The sequence below is a fragment of the Myotis davidii genome, unplaced genomic scaffold (assembly GCF_000327345.1).
Source record: "Myotis davidii unplaced genomic scaffold, ASM32734v1 scaffold204, whole genome shotgun sequence".
Lineage (NCBI taxonomy): Eukaryota > Metazoa > Chordata > Mammalia > Chiroptera > Vespertilionidae > Myotis > Myotis davidii.
Window position 1 is genome coordinate 3,004,460 of NW_006299715.1, and position 21,563 is coordinate 3,026,022.

At 37.6% G+C, this 21,563-nt stretch overlaps 1 protein-coding gene across 12 annotated transcripts in view; it reads left to right on the forward strand.

Annotated features, from left to right (window-relative positions):
* The window catches only part of CPEB2 (cytoplasmic polyadenylation element binding protein 2), a 76,982-nt gene that overhangs the window by 26,010 nt on the left and 29,409 nt on the right, over window positions 1-21,563 (forward strand). For 11 of the 12 annotated variants that reach the window (XM_015571827.1, XM_015571829.1, XM_015571830.1 and 8 more), the window contains one exon: window positions 15,456-15,506. In XM_015571827.1, the coding sequence (XP_015427313.1) occupies window positions 15,456-15,506 (51 nt within the window). Of the gene's footprint in view, window positions 1-15,420; window positions 15,507-21,563 lie in introns of all 12 variants that reach the window. The other variant, XM_015571838.1, reaches the window with a different exon arrangement.

The following is a 21,563-nucleotide window of genomic DNA, read 5'->3' on the forward strand; positions in this document are numbered from 1 at the left end:
GGGCTTGTTTTTTTAAGACAAAGCTACCATTTAGAGATACTCTGAAGTCCACCAGAAGATAAAGAATGGATCTAAAAGTGTATAGTATAGCCCTGGCCAGTGTGGCTCAGTTCGTTGAGTGTTGTCCCATATACCTAAAGGTCACAGTGGATTCAATTCCTGCTTAGGCACATGCTCAGGCTGTAGGTTCAGCAACCAATTGATTTTTCTCTCACATTGATGTTTCCCTACTCCCCTCCCTCTCTCCCTCCTTTCCTCCCTCCCTCCTTCCCTCTCTCCCTCACTCTCCACTCCCTCCCCCTTCCTCTAAAATCAATAAAAACATCTAAACTAATAAAAGGGTAATGTGATACTTACAGCGGACATCTTCCGGACAAAACCACAGTGGCTGGGAGGGCCCAGGCTCAGGCTGGCAGTGGCAGCAGCAGTGGAGTAATGGAGGAGGCGCCTCCCACAGAGGGAGGCCAGACTGTGGCTTAGGCTGGGGGCCAAGGCAGAGACGGTTAGGGTCAATCAGGCCAGCAGGGAGGCAGGGTAGGAGCGATCAGGCTGTTAGGGGAGCAAGTTAGAGTCGATCAGGCTGGCAGGGGGCAAGTTAGGGTGATCAGGTTGGCAGTGGGGCAAGTTAGGGTCAATCAGGCCAGCAGGGGGGCAAGGTAGGAGCGATCAGGCTGGCAGGGGAGCAAGTTAGGGTTGATCAGGCCAGTAGGGGGGCAAGGTAGGGGCAATCAGTCCAACAGGCAGAGGCAGTTAGGGGTGATCAGGCAGGCAGAGGGGTTAGGGGTGATCAGGTAGGCAGGCAGGTAAGCGGTTAGGAGCCAGCGGTCCCGGATGGCGAGAGGGATGTCCATCTGCCGGTTCAGGCCTGATCCCACAGGGATTAAACCGGCAGTCGGACATCCCCCCAAGGGGTCCCTGATTGGAGAGGGTGCAGGCTGGGCTGAGGGACCCCTGCCTCTGCGCATGAATTTCATGCACCAGGAGTCTAGCATTTAAATAAAATAAACAAAAGTGTATATATAGTATAGTCACTTTTCTAGAATCCTATAAAAAACAGACTTTTTTAAAAATTTCTTAAGAGTACTTTCATTCACAATTTGCAGTGATTCCAACCTAGAATTTTCCTAGGTTTACTTCCTTACTTTTCTTCTACTTCATATCATAGGGTTTTGAAAGGGGATATTTATAGTAGCTTCTCTGAGGTATAGAACAGATTTTCAAAAAGTTGGTGCAAATGAGGGAAAATAATCAGCCTTATTGTTAACTAGCTGTATGTATCTGAAGAATTTCATTAACACTTCCGTTTTCATTTGTCTTTAATAAACTAATTTACATTTCTTTATAAATAGATCTCATTGCTTTTATATTATTGGTGAAAACTAGCAAACTGTGAGATTGAGTGATGAGAAATATTAGTTATCTATTGCTGCACAATAAAGTATCTATCCCAAAACTTAGCAGCTAGAACAACAAGCATTTATTTCTTTATGTGGTTTCTGTGACTCAAGAATTCAGGAGCAGCTTCACTGGTTGGTTTGCCTCAGGATCCCTTATTGAATCAAAACCATGAGTTACTTTGCAAGCTTTTCATGTTTTTAGTCCTATAAAGCCAAGTAAGAATTCCCTTACAAATTTTAACCTGAAAACTCTAGACTTCAGTGTTGGCAGCAAGGGTGGGCAGCGGGGAGGAGGGGTGGGGGGGTAAGGAGGGGGAGCACGCTCAGGGCTGACTTGACAATACTAGATATCTAAACATTTTTGTTTTGTTTCTGGATTTTGCTTGTAAAGTGGTTTCTGGTTTTTCTACTTTCTTTATTAGTAAGGAGCTTGAGAAGCTCAAGGAATCATTAGTGATTGTTGACAACATGTGGCAATGGTAATTCTCCTCTTAAATAAATGGAGACAATTATACTTTGTTCTGAGTGGGTATTTTCTTTGCTTTAACCAAAATTTAGCATAATTTTTTAAATCTTTGTACAGTATTGGGTGTCTTGTTATTTTTCACTGTTATGTTGACAGTTCCAGTAGCATTTGTCTTGGATCTACTGTTTAATAATAGAATCCAGTAACTTCTGATTATGAAGAATTTCTATTCCTTTGACAATCTAGAAAGAAAACTCTTGGTAATTAATACAATATAAAGCCAACATTAATTATTACCAAAGGATAATGAAACATTTTTTATTGTTGTTTCCCTGTCTTATTTAAAAAGGCCTTTTGAAGATGTTCAGAGAAAACATTCTCTGCTGCACTATTAATTATCTCAGACTTTCTTGTTCTCTAGTCTGTGTTATGATGAAAGTGGAGGGAAACCTAGAAAGACTGAAAAGCAAATGGAAGCAGTGCAAGGCTAAGTTGAATTTAATAAATAAAAAATCTCAAGTAGCCCTGACCAGTTTGGCTCAGTGGCTAGAGCGTTGGCCTGTGAACTGAAGAGTCCCAGGTTTGATTCCGGTCAAGGGGTATGTACCTTGGTTGCGGGCACATCCCCAGTAAGGAGTGTGCAGGAGGCAGCTGATGGATGTTTCTCATGGATGTTTCTAACTCTCTATCCCTCTTCCTTCCTCTCTGTAAAAAATCAATAAAATATATTTTTAAAAAATCTCAAGTAAATTCAAAATTCTTTTGTTAGAAAAATTATCTCTGACCATGTAAATGGGCAAAACATGCTCACCACTACCTTTAGCAATCAAATCTGTTTTTAATTGGAGTATTTTATGTTCCACATTTATTATGAAAGAGAATAAAAAGACAAAAAAATTTGAGAAACCTTCTGTACATAGAATAGAGAAGCAAGACTAGCACTTCTGTAAATTGCCATCATATACCTAATAAACAATTTTGATACCCAAGTGCTGGCACTTGAAATTTTTTCTTGCTTTTCTCACCAGAATAGGTATACTCTACTAACTTCTGGTATCATATTATACTAGAGGCCTAGCGCATGAAATTCATACCCAGGTCGGGTCCCTCGGCCTGGCCTGCAGCCAGGGCCGATCTTCCCCTGTTGCCGGCAGCTGGCCCTGTACCCCCGCTGCCTCTGCTGCTGGTCGCCCTCTGTGTGTGGGGCAACTGGCAGGGCGATTGGGGCCCCGGCGCTGCCCGCATCTGCTGCCACCCACCCCTCTCCTGGATCCCTGTTCCCCATTGGGCTATCAGAGCCTGCCAGTGGCGGGGAGGGACATAGAGGTTGGCTGGCAGGCTGGGGGCAGCTCCTGCATTGAGCATCTGCCCCCTGGTGGTCAGTGCATGTCATAGCCGACTGGTCATTCCTCTATGTGGTCAATTTGCATATTACCTTTTATATAGATAGATAGATAGATAGATAGATAATCTTCCTCCCCGTACTCTGATCATTTCATGGGTGTGTGTGTGTTTTTTGTGGGGTATAGGGGAGGCTTGACTTCAATAAAATCTGCTAAGGCAAGGTTGTGACAAATCCAGTTCCTGGATTTGATTTGTTTTCCCTTTTTCCCCACCCCTGATCTTTAGGGCAGCACTTCACCTCTGCCCCATTTCTTATATCTCATCTGCTCCTCCCTTTCAGAAATTTTTGTCTTCTGTTTGACACAGGCAATTCTTTTTTCCAGAAAATAGAATGAATCTTACTTTATCCTTTAAAAGGGTTTTCAAATATTACCAGACAGTTACTTATGGGATCTAATAAAAAAGGAGAAGGGAGTTGTAGGTTAAAAAATTTCAATGAATTTCTTGTTTCCCTTTATATTAATGGTGAACGTTTCTTGAAAAATGTCTTTGTGCTTGAGTGATGAGTTATCTACTGCTTTTGTGCTTGAGTGATATTAGTTATCTACTGCTGCATAACAAATTATCCCTAAATTTAGCAGCTTAAAACAAGAATAAGCACTTATCTCACAATTTTTGTGGGTTAGAATTCAGGAGCAGTTTAGCTGGGCAGTTCTGGCTGAGGATCTCATGAGGTAGCAGTCAAGATGCTGGCTGAGGCTGCAGTCATCTGAAGGGTTGACTGCGGCAGGAGGATCCTTTTCCAGGATTACTCACTCATGGCTGTTGGCAAGAGAGCTCGGTTCATCACCACAAGGACCTCCGACTGGACTGCTGAGTCTTCTCACAGTGTAGTTGCTTGATTCCCCCAGAGAGAATGGTAAATCTCAAGGGGAATGCCCCAGTGTCTTCCATGACCTAGTTTTAGAAGTCTCACACCGTCATCCATGATATCTTACTAGTCCTGCTCAACTGGGGAAAGGTCTGCTGCTCAGGAGAGGTGAAGACCAGGAGGTAGGGGCCATTGGAGACCATCATGGATGCTGGCTTCCACAGAGGTGGAGGCAGAAACTGGAAAGTTGTATTCAGTTCTTTTCTAAAGGAAAAGGCATAAACTACTCAAGGTAAGAGTTAGTGTCGATAGAAAGAATAGCAATCAAGCAGATCTCTGGAATCCAAAGAACTTCAGTGGCAGATTATTGGCCTGGCTAAAAACTGACTGATTGTACTGACAGAAGGACCCTCCCATCCCTACTTAAGCCCAAAATGCTTCACTACAGCTTATTTCTATTTTCCCCCTTCACAGTGTTTATCACTGGTCAGTAGGGAGCTTCCATTGTTTAATGTTAATATTTTTATAGTTTAGCATATCAGATGGGTAAGGTGTTATTTGCATTGTCACAGTAGCGTAACTCCTAATTTAAACATATCTTGTAGGGGCTCTATGGATGTGAAGTGATGGCAACCACTAAGTGTGCCTGCTTTTGTGCCAGGCAGTGTCCAAGACTCTGGCTATATATGTTAGGTGAAACAGAAATGAACTTTGTTCTTGTGGAATGGATAGCCTACTGGGGAAAGAGAAACCTAATAGTTATATGTATAATATGCATGTATATATATGCATATGCATATGTATATATAATATGTAAACATAATATGCTAACATAATGTAACATATAGATGTAATATATAGTTACATATATATAGTTATACAGAGTGTCAGGGATTCTATGGAGTAAGATTATAAGGTGCTTGGGGAGGTAATAAGTGGAGAGAAGAGGGTACCTGATTTAGATGTGAAGTAAAGAAATCTGAGACCTGAAGCCCTAAGCAGTACAAAGGTGAAAAATATTGAGGGAAAGTGCCAACTAGATGAAGGGACCAGAAGTATGGAGGAGCTTGTCACTTGAGGAACTGAAAGCGGACTAGTCCTGACATAGCTCCCTTAGGGGAGCCTGACGTGATGGGGTGCAACACTGCCCAGCCTGCCCTGCGGAGTGTGTGCTGTGTTGGGCTCCGGATTGTGAACACGAACACACTGTTTTGTGTTTTCCTTAGTATGAGTGGCCCTGACCAACCTGTTTATTCTGCAGGCGTTTCTTACCATTAACATCCCATTTTCTGATAACTGTTTGTGTTCTTGGCAAACATTTTCCTTTTCAAAGAAATAAATATGGATTCTTTTAATGGCCAAAGTAAATCATGCTTTGCCAAGTGCAGTTTTGTTTTGCATACCTATATTAAATAATCTGGGATCTTTTATGTATGTGTGGGTCAGTTCACTCTACTTTAAACAAAAGAACAAGACAGTGATTATTGTTAAGCGCTCTTCTCTTCCTGCCCTCAGCAATTTGTAAAAAGGTCTTACTGTGTAAGCATTTTTACCAAAAATTGCTTACCCCTTGCTCAAAGTATAAGGGCAAACAAAAAAATTTAATTTTAGCTCGTAAGAGTTGACTGAACATTATAGGATGAAAAGCATTTTATATAACAGTTCTTGGGAGGATCTGTCTTGGCAAGTCACAATGCCATTACCAGTGTTCCCCGAACAATTAAAAAGAATTCAGGAAAAATAGTTTAGAGCATGATTTTATGCCAACAAATGTTCAGAAGCGGGTGCTTTTAAAACTTTTTATTATGTCTAGCTTCATTTTTTACATATCTAGCTTCATTCTTACTACTTCACTGTTCAACACCTATTTCCAAGGCTCCTGAAGTAAGAATGCCTGCATAATTTTGACAAAAATAACCCTTGAGAAAACAAGGAATACTTCTCTGAGTTACTAAATTGTTGGGGTAATACCAAATAGTTTTGCCTCTTTCTTTATACTTTTCTTTTTCCTCTGATTCTCTTCACCTGAACTTACCATTTTGAATCACAAAGTAACTTGTATGAATTTCTGAAAGTCTCTGTGTGAGAACTTACATTTTAGACTTGTGAACTTTTGAGCTGGACAGAGGTTCTCAACTTTGAGAGCATGTTTATCAAAATGACAGTTCTAGAGAGCTAGAAAAAGCATGCCTTTGATGGCAGAAAAAAACTTCATCTAGATAATTATTTGATGGTTTTTCATGTATAGAGAGAAGTTTGAGTTCTTCTGAATTTTGGGACAAATTAGTGACAAGTACATAACAAGAAACAATGATTAATTCCAGGAAAAACAGTTATAGGAAAAAGAATATGTTATAGCAGCAATTTTCAGCTTTTTTCATCTCATGGCACACATAAACTAATTAATAAAATTATACACACACCAAGAAAAATATTTTTTGATCATCTGACAAAGTCTAGGTATAATTTTGATTCATTCACAGTAGACGGCTATTGTGTTGGCAGTTGTCATTTATTTTTTATTTTTTATTTTTTATTTTTTATCTAAGGGAAAAGAGGTCAGTGCCCATGACTAAATAATAGTCAGGTATTTCATGTTTTAAAAATTCTTGCAGCATATCAGTTGAAAATCGCTGTGTTATAGTATAAAACATATGGTTCATCTATGAATGTTATTTGCATTATCACAGTAGCATGACTCCCTAATTTAAACAAAAATGGTTCTATAATCATTTTGAGAGGACAAAGCAGAGAAAGTGTTAGGGGATAGGTAAGTCAAATTAGACAGTTAACAGATAATACCTAAAATACCTAAACAGCAGAAGCATATTACTTACAGATAATGACATGAAGAATCAGTTAAAAAAGTTGCAGGTAACTACCTCTAATGAATGGTAATCAGAAGTACAGAATGAGGGAGAAAATTTCTATTTTTTGTTATATGAGCCATATGGTACTATATAACTTTTTAGTCTATGTAAATATATTTTTAACTCATTTTTTAAGTTAAGTAGATTGGAGGGAAGGCGGATTTGAATACTGAGAATATCTTAATAAAAAATAGGAAAAGAAAAGATTACAAAAATATACACCAAAAATATCAAACATGGTTATTTTACTTTGCGGAACTGTAGAATTATAATTTTAACTTTTTTCTATCATTTTTTTAGATTTCCTTTAATGAATAAATACCACTTTTGTAGTAAGAACAGAAACTTAAAAAAAAAAAGTCCTATGTACTCTGGACGAACAAATGTTCATTATATTCAGAGTTACTGTAATACCATCTGAAACCTGTCCACTTGGATGGTGGTTGTTTGTTTTGTGTTTTTGAATATTTTGCTTTTCATTCTGGAAGCTATTTCAGAGTATTTTCATGCCTGTGGTTCTGAAATTTTATATACATTTACTATATGGGTCTTTCAGTGTGTTTGGAGGGAGGTGGGGGTAGAAGGCTCTGCCTGCCTGTCTTCCTTCCTTTCATTTCTTTGTTTTATTTCCTCTGATGCATGTTATGGTCAACTTTTAATTCAGACATTAATTTCCTTCTGTTCTTAAAAATTTTGGTATTTCTCTGACCTTATTTTAAGATCCTCTTTAAAAATATTCTTAGGACTTTCTCATTATTCTTCTTTTACCTTATTCATTGGAGTGTCTGTCTTTAAATACTACATTATAGTATTGGAAGGTTATTTTTCTACTTTCTTGTATTATTTATTTTTCTTCTAATTTCCTCTTTTCTAGTTTTTGTTTGTTTGTTTATTTTTTTGTTTTTTAGGGGTTTCATTGCTCAGGCAGAAGGCTTTCATCAAATATCTTATGATTCTTTGCTATTCACATTTAAAGAAAAGACACAAATGATGATTGGAAGTTTGATGTACATACAGTAGTTGGGGTTTAGTAGTGAACATTGCTGTAAGCCAGTCAGATGGAATTCTCACAATGTCTGTGTCTCAGTCTTTTTTATTGGTCTGTGAAATGGACCTGGATCTGTGGTTTTCATTTCAACCAGCTGTACGCCTGGTTGCTAGCATCCTTAAAAAAGCCAAGAAGAGGCTGTGTGTCTCTCATTCAGGTAAAAACTAACAAATAGTCATCAGCCTTCCCACATCTACTCTCAGTGATAACCAGAGCCTCATATTTCTGAGCCTTCCCCCACGTATCTGCTACAGTAAATGGCTTGTTTCTTGAAAGTCTCCCCTTGCACCCACCAGTCTAGGTTTCAGTGTTTTCAGGTCTACAAAGTTATCACTCAACCATACATGCTCACAGCTCCTAGATCTTCCACAGGATACTGTGTCATGGGACCAATGGCAACCTCTGTTTTGGCTTTATCTTGATCAACACCTGTCTAAATGTCAAGCAGATAATAGGGGCTTAATAAACCATTGGCTGAATGATTGCACATGTTCCAAAATTATTCATATTTTTCAATATTTATTTAGAATTTTAAAAAATTATTAACATGCATGTGAAATAGTTTGTATAACCATTCCCCTACAGTTGGACATTTAGTTATTTCAAATTTTTAAATAAAATTTACTAAGCTTTTTATTTTCATAAAATAGACTTAATTGTTTTTAAAGCTCTAGGCATATATTGCCAACTTTTTGTTTTATGCCAGCTTACACTGCCATTGGCAAATTTGAATGTCCATTGCTTATTAATATGATTTTTACCTTTCTACAATGTAAAATTTTGCAACCATTACTTCAACTTGATTTCAGTATTAATTGTATATATTTTAATTAGTACCAGTTTTATCATACTAGATGATTAATGACTTCTCTTTAGTCTTTTGTAATTATATTTTAAAAGAAACAAAATTTTTGATATTCTGTATTTCTTGATATTTCTTGATATACATACGTTTTAGTATAGATCACATAAAAACATTAAGAGTTATAAATAATTATTAGGTAAAACAATTATGATGGGATCCTGATTTAAGAATGAGTTAAACAGTAATTTTTCTGGAAACTAAAGTAGATTGATGGCTTTTATTAGATACTAGAGGCCCGGTGCATGAAAATTGATGCATTGGAGGGCGGGGGGTCCCTCAGCCTGGCCTGCCCCCTTTCACAGTCCGGGAGCCCTCAGGAACGGGAGGCAACCCGGCAATCAGGGGAAGGTGACGCCCATCGCACCTCTGCTGCTACCACTGCTGGCAGCGCCAGCCTCAGCCGGCCCTGGTTACCTGAGCCTTGGGCGGCGCTGGGCAGCTGGGCAGCTGCCATCCGAGGCTTGCCTGCACCTTGGGCTGGCCCTGGGCGGCTGTGCAGCTGACATCTGAGGCTTGCCTGCACCTCCCGTCAGCTGGGCAGCCACCATCCGAGGCTTGCCTGCACCTTGGGCCACCCCTGGGTGACTGAGGGGCTGACGGGACTGGAGGTCTCTGGAGGCAGGCACTCCTGCTGCCCCAGTAGGACTGAGGGGACTGGGCGCCACCATCTTTTAGGCTGTGGCAGTCAATTAGCATATTCCCTCCTTATTGGCTATGGGTGCCGCCATCTTTGCGTGAGGGTCAATTAGCATACTCCCTCTTCATTAGATAGGACTAGAGGCCTGGTGAACAAAATTTGTTCATGGGGGCGGGGGGGCCCTCAGCCCAGCCTGCACCCTCTCCAATCCAGGACCCCTTGGGGGATGTCTGACTGCTGATCTCGGACCTAAACCGGCAGTGTGGCATCCCTCTCACAATCCTGGACTACTGGCTCCTAACCACTCACCTGCCAGCCTGGTCACCCCTAACTGCCCCCCCACCGCCGGCCTGGTCTCTCCTAACTGCTCCCCTACCGACCTAGTCGCCTCTCACTGTCCCCACTGCCAGCCTAATCATCCCCAACTGCCCCTCCTTCTGACCTGGTTGCCCCAAAGTGCCCTGCCCCCGCTGGCCTGGTCGTCTCTTACTGTCCTCCCTGCCAGCTTGGTTGCCCCTCATGGCCCCCCACCAGCCTGGTTGTAGGCAACCATCTTGTGAGGGCATGAGGGTTAATTTGCATATTACCTCTTTATGATATTGGTACTTTGGACCCAGGGTCTTTTCTATGTTTGTATGATCTTATTCTTAGGCTTTTATGTGGTATGTATTGAGATTTGGGAGTGAAGTAAGGAATGGCTGTCCTGCCTCTTGGATCTGAGCAGAGTTTAGAGATTTTCAAGGTTGGTAATGACCACATTCTATGTGGATTTTACCAGACTTCTTATGAACCATTTTTTTTTCTAATTAGGTTTGGAAATAGAGATGAAATATAGACAATGAAAAAAATATTAGAAAAGTCTACCAAGCCCTGGCCAGTTTGGCTCAATGGATGGAGTGTTGGCCTGTGGACTGAAGAGTCCAGGGTTCAATTTTGGTCAGGGGTATATGCCCAGGTTGCAGTCTTGATAGATAGGCAGTAGGGGGCGTGCAGGAGGCAGCCAATCAATGTTTTTCTTTCATCATTGATATTTCTATCTCTCCCTTTCTCTCCCTCTCTGAAATCAATAAAAAACGTGTGTGTGTGTGTGTGTGTATACATGGTTCACATAATGGAATGAGATTTTATTCATCCATTAACAAATATTTGAGAGCCTGGTATACACTAGGCTCTGTTTTAGATGCTAGAGATGTAGTAGAGGAAAACAAAAATACATATTCCTGCCCTTATGGATCTTCTGTTTTAATGAAGGATAGAGACAAAAGAACGAGTGGTGTGAAGAAAAATCATAGTGTCAAGGGAGAGAGAAAGAAGCTGCTGTTTTAGACAGGATGGTCTGGGATGGCATCTCTTAATGACCAGAATTTAGTGAAAGGTGCAAGTTTTGGTCATATCTGGCCAAATGCGTTTTATGCATAAAGAAGAAATATACAGACCCTGAAATGAGAATATGACTGGCATGTTTGAGGAATGGAAAAGAGGCCAGTATGTCTGAATGGTAGAGGGTGAGGAGACAGATATTTATTCTAAGTGTCGGAGGGTTTTGAGCAATAGAGCAACAGCAGCTGACTTATGTTTTAACAGGATCACATAGTCTGTGAAGAGATGGGAATGGCTTGAGCTAGGGAAACAGGGAGATGTAAAGAGCAATCAGATTTGGGTCTGTGTTGATGATAGAGCAGGCAGGATTTAGTGACAGATGTGTACACAAATTAGACAGAGAGGTAAAAATAACCCAAGGTTTTGGGATGAGCATCCAGATGGAAGAGAGTGCTATTCAATGATGTGGGGGTTGAGGTAGGAAGATTGCAGGTAGAGGCATAAATGTGGAACTCCTCTGCTTAGAGGTGATAAATGCAGTTTTGGTAATAGATGATATCACCTAGGGGAGGACATGTGAAAAGAGACATCACATTCAAGGATTGAACATGGGGGCTTCACTATTAAACAGTAGAGAAGAAGAGGAGGATACAGCAAAGGGGACTTAAAGAGTGGCTGGTGATAGAGAAGGACCAAGAAAATGTGATATGGGAAGAGAAATAGGCTGATGCTTCATCAAATGGATATATTCCTGTTACGAGATGCTTCAGCTTAAAGTTTTACAAATACGAAGAGATGTCAGGGAAGTGTTTGACTGCATTTTCATTCTCTCTAGTTCACATTTCTACAAGTTAAAAGGTATAAATCCAAAAAAGTGGCATAAGAAGTTTTATTATTTTATCATCACTATTTTATGTTTTTAAAATTGCTAGTTGTTTTAGAGGAAGAATTCATTAATGTTGGCCTGACTTAAGTATATTTTTTTAAAAAAACTGCTTTGTTAAAATTTTAGAAACTGTGACAACTTGTCTATATGTGATAAGTCATATGCAGTGCAATGGTCAATTTCTCAGTGTTTTTGTTGCTCCAATATACATCTAAAATGGTTAACATGAATTATATCATGTATATGTATTATACACATTACTATTAAACCAAAATAGACTAATAAGATAATTTCAAGATAGTGTAGGTCCTCTAGCTATTCATTGACACCTAAGAATAAATATATATTTTTCAAAATTATTTATTTTAAATTTCATAATATCTTAATGTAAAAGAAGTGTTAAGGGGTAATATATTTATTATTTATAGGTGTATTAAACTATTATAAAATTACACATTATATTTTCACAATAATGAGCAGTTTAACCACATTTATTACTGGAGGACTATCTGTAAGATTAGGATCTTCTGGGACAACAAAAAAATTCATAAATGGCTTAAATAAAATAGTAGTTTGTTTCTCTTACATAAACATCGGACCCCTAGAAGTGTTATGGTGATTTTCATGGATCTAGGCTTCTTCTGTCTGATTCTGTTATCCGTAACACCCAGCTTCTGCCTCATGATATAACATGGCTGTTTTAGTTTAGCCATCTCATTGTCATTCCAGCAAGCAGGAAAAAGGTAAAGGAAAGGGAATATCTTCCTTGAAACTATTCATACCAATTCTGCTTTACATCTCATTAGCCAGATCTTACATACATGGGCACATGTAACTACAAGGAAGGCTGAGAAATGTAGATTTTTACTCTAGGCATTTGGGGGTCCTGCTATTCACTGGAACAGGTGTTAGTATACAACTACTAGTCTCTGCATCACAGGGCTTTTGGACAATAGGGAGAAGAATTGGTTTTACAGCAATGTATTTTTATCTATATTGAAGTATGTTTCTAATATACTATAGAAAATTCTGTGACTTTTTTAATAGCTGATTTTTTCCTATAATTAGCCATATACACCTTCTTTTGAATTACGTTACCTCCTAGGAAGTCATTATAAGATAGTGATTAAGAGTGTGGAGCCAAACTGTCAGGGTTGGAGTCCTGCCAGAGCTACCTGACAGGTGTAACTTGGGCAAGTGATTTCATCTTTTATGGCACAAAGTCTTTATCTTCAATGGGAAGATCATAGTACTTAACTCATTGATTGTTGTGAGGGCTAAAGAACTGGTTGTGAAGAACTTAGAAAAGTTTCTGGCACAGGCCCTTAAATGTTAAGTTATCAATTGGCAGGTTCTTAGTGAAACTAATTTTAAATTATCCTAAGTAAAATGTAAAAGTTAACTTGTAAAGATGTAGTTTCACTGAAGTAGAGAAAAAGTAATTGTTTAATTTCAACATAGTCTAAATTTCTTCTTTCATTTTGGAGTATTTTATTATGTTGAGAGATTTTTCTGCTTTGAGATCTATATTTTAGAACATATACACAAATATATATATTCATTTGTAAATAGGTAGCTGTCTTTTGAACTTTCCAAATGTGTGCCTTTTAAGTCCCTTTAGAGCCAAGAAGTCAAAAACTATTAGCAATAAAAATATCTTGTTATCTGTGTCTTGGGATAAATAAAATGAACAAAGAATCTGTTAGAAGGTAGTTATGTGGCAGTTGAAAGTTAGTGGGGTTTTTTAAGTGGAGCATGGCTTAAGGCTTTGTTCAGTTTACTTTTTCCAGGGAGTTTTGCCTGAATCCCTGGACTTGGCTAAATACCTCTGTGGGGGGGTTTATATAGCATACTATACATAACTCTTCATATTTGGCAGATTTTATTGAAATTGTATATTTGTGTCTGTCTTCACTACTACATCATAAACACCAAGGGAAGACTGTATATTATGCATATTTGTATTCTCAGCCTCCCACACACTGTCAGTGTGTAAGACTTAATGAACTTGTTATACAGAACAGCAACACAGGTTGCCACTTTCATAGTTTTGATGTTCAGTCTCAAGTCAGAAATAACAGTAATTTTTTTTGTGGTCTTACATTGTTCTCTAAATTTACTCATCTGCAACAAGATGTTTAGAAATAGGCATATTTCCAAAATAAACTATGATACTTCAAAGTAATGTTCCATGCTATTGGAATTCTGTTTAGGAAAGCTCTGCTTTCTGTGCATACTAAGCTATCACAACAATAAACATATTTCTGTGCTGTTAGAGTGACACCTTTGTTTAAGATTTATCTTGTGTGGAATATTTGGACAGAATAAAGGGCCCAGAAATGTAGAGTAGTTGCAGAGGTAGTAAAGGTAATGGAGTTCATCTGTACTCCTCACTAATCACACCAACTCCATTCAGATATTTATTGGTCACCCTTCTGGTGGCAATACATTATTTGTTATCATAATGTCTTTTTACCCTATTTATTTATTTATTTTTAAAATCTTTATTGTTGAATTACATATGTCCTCTTTTCCCCCCCATTGACCCCTTCTAGCCTGCCCCACCCTCTGCCCCAGGCCTTCACCACCCTACTGTCAGTGTCCATGGGTTAGGCATATATGCATTCAAGATCTTTGATCTCTTTCCACCCACCCACGCCCTCCTTTCCTCAGATTCAACAGTCTGTTCCATGCTTCTGTGTCTCTGGATCTATTTGGTTCATCAGTTAATTTTGTTCTTTACATTCTACATATGAGTGAGGTCATGTAATGCTTGTCTTTCTCTAACTGGCTTATTTTGCTCAGCATATTACTCTCCAGGTCCCAATAATGTCTTTTTAAAGGGACTGTGCTGAAAGTTGCTAAAATGCAATCTCACAGACATTTAATTTTCAGCAGATTTCTAAATGGTTTTTAATGTATCTCTTAAATAGTCTTATCATTTAGGTGTTAGAGAAAAGCCCTATATTTTAATGAACTAAAAACAGTGATTATCCTCACTGTTGGCATTTCACCAAACAAGCTAGAATATAAAAATGCTGGATAAACTACAGTATGTTCATGCATACCTTTTTTTCTTAATATATACTGTTGTCCTTTCTGCATTTACTAATGCAAAACTCCTAACTGAAGAATGACTCAAAGGAAATACTATGCTATTCTCTTAAGCCTTACTATTTTCATTTTTTATATTTTTATTTTTATATCATCTGTAAATTTAAGACAAGTTAGATTTCCAGTATCTGTAATAACACTTCTAAGACATTTTCATTAAATTTCTTCAAATACAACTATATAAAATGATATGGAATTAAATGGCAAGTCATCATGAATTTTTAATGTTTATTATTTTAATATTTAGGTTTTTTATTTAAAAATAGAAATTACTTTTTTCAAATTTTATTTTTAGAAAAACAAAATTACAAACATTGTAATACTAAGAAATTCTCACACCCTCTATTAAGTTTTAAAGACTAGGATACCTACATTGTTTTTACATTTCAAAGTAAATAGGCTTTATTCTATAGGGATTTTTTTCCAAATCTCATTGTGCTCTTATGATCTAGGAAGTAGGTTAACTGTTTTTGTTTTCAACTTTCAAAGATCATTTTAGTTAATGTACCTTGAGTTAAACATTACCTTTTTAGTCCTTAAGAAATATGCTATGTTCAATAATTTTCCCCTTATATCCCTTTCTTTTTTTAATTTGCAAATAGCTCAATAATCTTCACACTTTCCTGTCTTTTTAAAGGTCGATTGAGCTATCCACATCCAGGAACTGACAATCTGTTGATGTTAAATGGTAAGTTGTATGAAACCATTTTATTTTTCCAATTGATTTACATAAATAAAGATGATTGAATGCCTTTCTCTAAACCTTTCCTATACTATATGTTAGTCATATTATAGTTACAAAAATAAAGCTACAAATCTTTCTGTACAGAAAGCAGAATTGGGTGTTTGAATATATTCTGGCTGGCAAAGCAGCCATTGAAGTATATTTATGATAGTATGACTTATTCAGTTATCTCTTTGGAGACAGTCCTGAGTTTCAATATTAGCTTTCCAGGCAATGGGAGTAACCTTGATGAAGTAACTTCTGTGAGCATGGAAATAAAATCTAAAGATTTATTAGGAGAATTAAATGAGCTAATGTTTGCAAATATATAGAATTTGTTATTACTATAGCACTTCTGTTAATGTCCAACTAAGGAATATACTGGTGATTTTGTAAACATGGTGGTCACACTAACTTTATTTATTCTAACTAGAACGTTTACAATGTGAAATTCACCAAAGGTAGGAAAAGAATAAACTTTCATTAAACTTTGTTTTCTTTCTGTTAGACAAACATTGTATTCAGAGAGTTACAGTACTAACACATTCATGACTGTGGGAGTAGGCATGAAGGATTAAAATATCCTTCAGAAAGGTATTTTTAAATCAGAAGGTGGGTGATGAGCAGGAAGTAGGAAGAAGTAATAATAGAGATAGTATTTACTTTAAAATACAAAATTATTAGAATGGCTTGACTTCTATTTCAACTACACCTTAGTTGAAAAAAGGTGGCAATGAAGTTGGAGGACAAATGCTGAAAAAAGGCCAATGTAAAGCTAGACCATGTGCACCAATGTTAAGTGAAGACTATTTTAGTAACAGAAAGGTGGAAATAAAGTCTGGGCTACCTGGGGGATTGTCAAGGTGGAATGGATTTTCAAATGAGAGAGTAACTAAAGCATTAGATATGGTGATCGGTTCATTGTGTTTGACCATTATGTATTGAGTTGCCCACCACACCTCAGCTTAGTCTGAACACTGGGTTATCTATCAGTGAAGGTTTGTAAGGACAGTTAGAGGTAGAACTGTCAAGGTTCTATTTCCAGGGCCAGACTGTACTCTACACTGAAGCCGCATCCACCCTGGACCTCAAAAACAGTCCACTAGGCCAAGTTTATTAATCCAGTGAATCACAGTGTTTATATAGACTTTGACCTTCTGGTACTAGAAATTACATTCCAGGACTTCATTCAACTGTTTTTCTACCACAGAATTAAAAAAAACATTATTTGAGTAGCTGGTCTCTGACCTTTAAATCTATGACTATAACTTATATTATTGCAATTGAGTTTATAAAACCGAAAATAGATAATAATTTTTCTTATTCTTGTGGCTTGAATTATAAAATAATGATAGATTTAGGTAACAATAAATTATTTATATATTGATCCTTACTTCTTTAAACACTTTTAAAAAATATTCTTTGTGATAAATAATGATCATTCACATTTCTATATTAACTTCTAAACAAAACAATTCAGTTGAAAATTTTGAATTTACAAATGTTTCATATAATCTGTCAAAATCCATCTGAAGGAAAATCCATCTGAGATAATCTGTTAGATCATTTACAGATGTTCTTAGATTGTTAAATGTGTAATAAGCTAGGAAAATTTAGAAGTATATTGTAATCACATTAGAATATGTCAACTATGTGTGAGCAAAGGGCTTAGTTGCTGAACTGTTTTTACAACTTATACTTTTGGTTACACTAAACATAATTAAATGAATTTCAACAGTTGCTTACATTTTTCTAAATAATCTAGATGTTAGATTGAAAATGTTTCATCACATAGTAGAAACAAGTACATTTTGTTTCAGGAAAGAGTTGCATCTTGTGGGCAATCTATTTTTTTAATCATGTGAGCAGTCTTCATAGTCTGCCACTTTATGGCCACAATACATACTCAGTAAAGCATCCTGAAAATTTTGAACTTTTTCTGGTAAGAGACTGTGCAGATAAAAGATCATGAAGCTAGGACATTAAAATGTGTTTAGGGCAGCAAGACAGTTTTATTCAAAGAGAAAACATTCATTTTGCTCATTTGGAGATCATTGGTTAAGAGAGGGAAGCAAGAGTCAGAAAATTGGGTATATTTATAGGATAAAGAAGTATTTGAATATTAAAAATTTAAATAGATTTTTGTAGACATCAAGATTTATTGAAAAGTAGGCAAAGGGCACTAAAACATAAGGGGAAATTTTTTGAGCTAGTTTGTAACAGCTTGTAATTCAACTATATTTTTAACAAATTTTCTCCCTGAGAAATGTGGAAATTAAGTGATGTTAATAACAAGCCTCTACCTATGGTAAATTATTATTAAACTAGAGGTCCAGTGCACAAAATTCGTGCACTGAGGGGGGCGTTCCCTCAGCCCAGCCTGCATCCTCTCCAATTGGGGACCCTTTGGTAGATGTCCAACTCCAATCTGGGACCACTGGCTCCTAACTGCTCACCTGCCTGCCTGCCTGATTGCCCCTAACTGCTTCTGCCTGCCTGCCTGATCACTCCTAACTGCCCACCCCTGCTGGCCTGGTTGCTCCCAATTGCCCTCCCCTGCAGGCCTGATCTCACCCCCAACTGCCCTCCTCTGCTGGCCAATTTGGTTCTGATTGGTTGGTTTCAATGCCAGCATCAAAACCTCTGCCTGCTAGGCAGCCATTGGCTCCCCACAGCACCCACATTTGGTTCTGATTGGTCAGTTCCTATGCCAGTCAGCATCTCTGGGCCTATCAATGGGGCCTGATCAGAAAGGCAGGACTGATCAGAAGCCCTGGTGGAGGCCTGGAAAGAAATGGAGGAGTGGCTGCTGGCCAGACTGGGAGAGAAAGAGAGAGGTAAGTGCTGATCAAAAGCTGCCACAGAGGCAACGGATCAGTCCCTGCTTCTCTCTTCAGGCCTCTCTCTGGCCCTGATTCGCAGTCCCCTCAGCAGTCAGTGCTGGGGCACCGCACCTGTAGTGGAAGCAATCAGTGCTGTGACTGCAGGATTGACTTCCAGTAGGTCAAGCCTCAGTCGTTACTGATCGATATGACCCAGGGTTTTTATATATTAGGATATTATTGACTGTTTTAAAAAAGTGTAGATCTCATGCATAGAGCTGCTTCTAAAATAATTACACTCTAGTATGTCAGAGATTTAACTATAAGACAGTTGATTAAGTAAGTTGTATTATTTAACCAATAAGCATAGCTAATATTATTTACTTTGAAAATCGATATTTAATAATACATTAGTATTTTGTGTGGTAGTTTAATAGTAGTTCATAGTGGTTGGAACCACAGATTCTGGAGCCAGATTCTCTGAGCTTAAGCTCAAATTTGCCCTTTCTAGCTATATGACCTCGGGCAGCTTACCTAACTTCACTCTGACTCAGATTCTTTCTGTCTAAGAGAGAGCATGCTGCCTGCCCCAAGGGATTGTTTGAGAAGTGAAAGCATTCATTCATGTAAAGTATGTATCTGGAACAGTTCCTGGAAGGAAACGTTAGCTGTGGCAGTGGGTGATGATGAACAGTGACAAAAATCACTTTGAAAGAGTAAAAATCATGTCCTATTAATAGAAAAAGGAGTTGGGTCTGTTTATTTTGAATAATTTAAAATTAAAGAAAGCATAAACTTATATTTTCAATTATTTGAAGGATGTTACATATAATGAACAAAGGAGGCTTGTTTTTTGTTATTGCAGAAAGCCAAACCAGAACCATTTTGAAGAAGCTATATAGGGACAAATTTGGGTCAATAAAAGCAAAATGACTCAGGCAGTTTCCTAAAGAGTGGTGTGCTTGCCCGTGTTACAATGACTTTTGATGGTACACAAGTATGCATTAAAATAAATGCATTACAAATTAAGGTCATTCTTTAGAAATTACAAAACTGGCAGAAATCTGTGATATTCCAGTAGTACTAGGCTTGTGTCCATTTAATAAAAAATAATATATAAATAGTATAGTTGTTACGCAGGTAAGGTGAACATTATAAAGATTTTATGATCCTATCTTCCTAGTTAATTAGTGTCATGGTTAAACTTTTAAATATTCCTTTAATTAAGGGACAAATAAGGTATGGGATAAAGGTCGGGAAGTTGGTAAAACTATGATGTACCTCTGATAAATCTTTAACTCCGAGCCTCTGTTAACACAGATAGAGTAAAAGAGGTATAATCCCACACCCATATGTCTCATAAAGTTGTATCAATTTTTTTTAATTGTAACAACAAAAAATACCAAAGAAATATAACTGCAAGCAGCTCCTACTTCTGAACAGACCATATTCCTCAAATCAAGTGGAAATCAAGTGGGATTGACTGGTGGAGACTCTGCCACTATTGAGTAATCCAAACATTGTAGGAGTCCAACTGGAACATCCAGAGGCTTTTTAGGAAAGCCTCCTTGCATAGGAGTTGGTAGATTGCTTAAAAACCAAAGGTTAAGTACACTTTGAAGTCAGAAACAGCTTGAATGTTTATATTTATATAGGTGTATAAATCTTACACTTCTTATTATCAATAGTAAAACAGAAATACTCTTTTTCATAGTAGTACAGAATATTCAAGTATTGGTTTCTGTTTGAATTATGTTTTCCCCTTAACCCCTGCATCAAGGAAGTAGTATTTTTATTAATGCATAAGGTTTTTCGAAACGAGAACAGATAGAGTAGAAGTATGGGAGGATGGGATTAGCAGCATAGTTTGAAATTTAAATATGCAGTTATTAGCCACTTAGAACCATGTTTATAATCAAGAGCTTGATGTGCTTTTGGGAGGAAAGAAGTTACGTTTCTTTTAAGAAAATTAACTCAGAAACGAAATTCTATTTCTGAAGGCAGAAACTCTACATGGACTATATTAAGTCACAAACATAGGAAACTTAAGGATGCAATCAGTTCTTTTTTTATGCTGATGAAAGTGAGTGTAGACAACAGACTTATTTTGGATCTTGAATAGGATTATGATAAGAGTTGAGGGGGTGGTATATTTTTCTCCTGGGTTATGGCTCAAGATTTTAGAGTTAAGAAATAAAAATTTTTTTTTTTTTTTTTTTTTAGTTTCACACCAAGGTAACTTTAACCTTTAAGTATTTCCAGCTGATTTGATATGTTTATCTGTCACTTCCTCCTGCTGTAGTAACTCAAGTACCACAACTGAGCTAAGAGCCAACATATGGGCAAAAGATCCTAAAGAGAATGCTAGAATTATTTGTATTTTTGTTTGTTTGTTTTCTTAAGAATATATTTTATTGATTTTTTTACAGAGAGGAAGGGAGAGAGATGGAGAGTTAGAAACATAGATCAGCTACCTCTTGTACACTCCCTCCTGGGGATGTGCCTGCAACCAAGGTACATGCCCTTGACCGGAATCGAATCTGGGACCCTTGAGTCCGCAGGCCGATGCTCTATCCACTGAGCCAAACCGGTTAGGGCATGTTTGTTTGTTTTTTGTAGCTATGGATTAGAACCTACTAATAATATTGGTAACCCAGGACCAAATTGTAAAGCCACTTGCATAGGAAAAGTGTTCAGGCATTTCTTACAGCCCCTCTTATTATTTTCATTAAAGGGAAGAAAAGATATATATGTAAATACCCAATATAATTTTAACATTCATGTGTATACACACAAAAATATATACCGTATTTGCCGGCGTATAAGACGACTGGGCGTATAAGACGACCCCCTAACATTTCCACTCAAAATACAGAGTTTGTTATATACTCGCTGTATAAGACTACCCCCTCTTCCGCACACCTTCCACACACCAAATAAAAGGTAAAACAATATCAGATTTGATTTTAACATTTTAATTTATATTCAAATGCTTATGACATGCAGGAAAACTGTCACAAGGCTGTATGTAATCAAACATATACATAAAACAGTGCAAGTTTATTACCGGTAAACATACCGGTAATTCACTAAAGAAAACACACTCTATAGACTGGTACCGTAGATGCTTCTCAGGAACACAGGCAAGCAGCCCACAACCTAGAGGGACTGTCAATGATAGAAGTAAGATAACAAATAG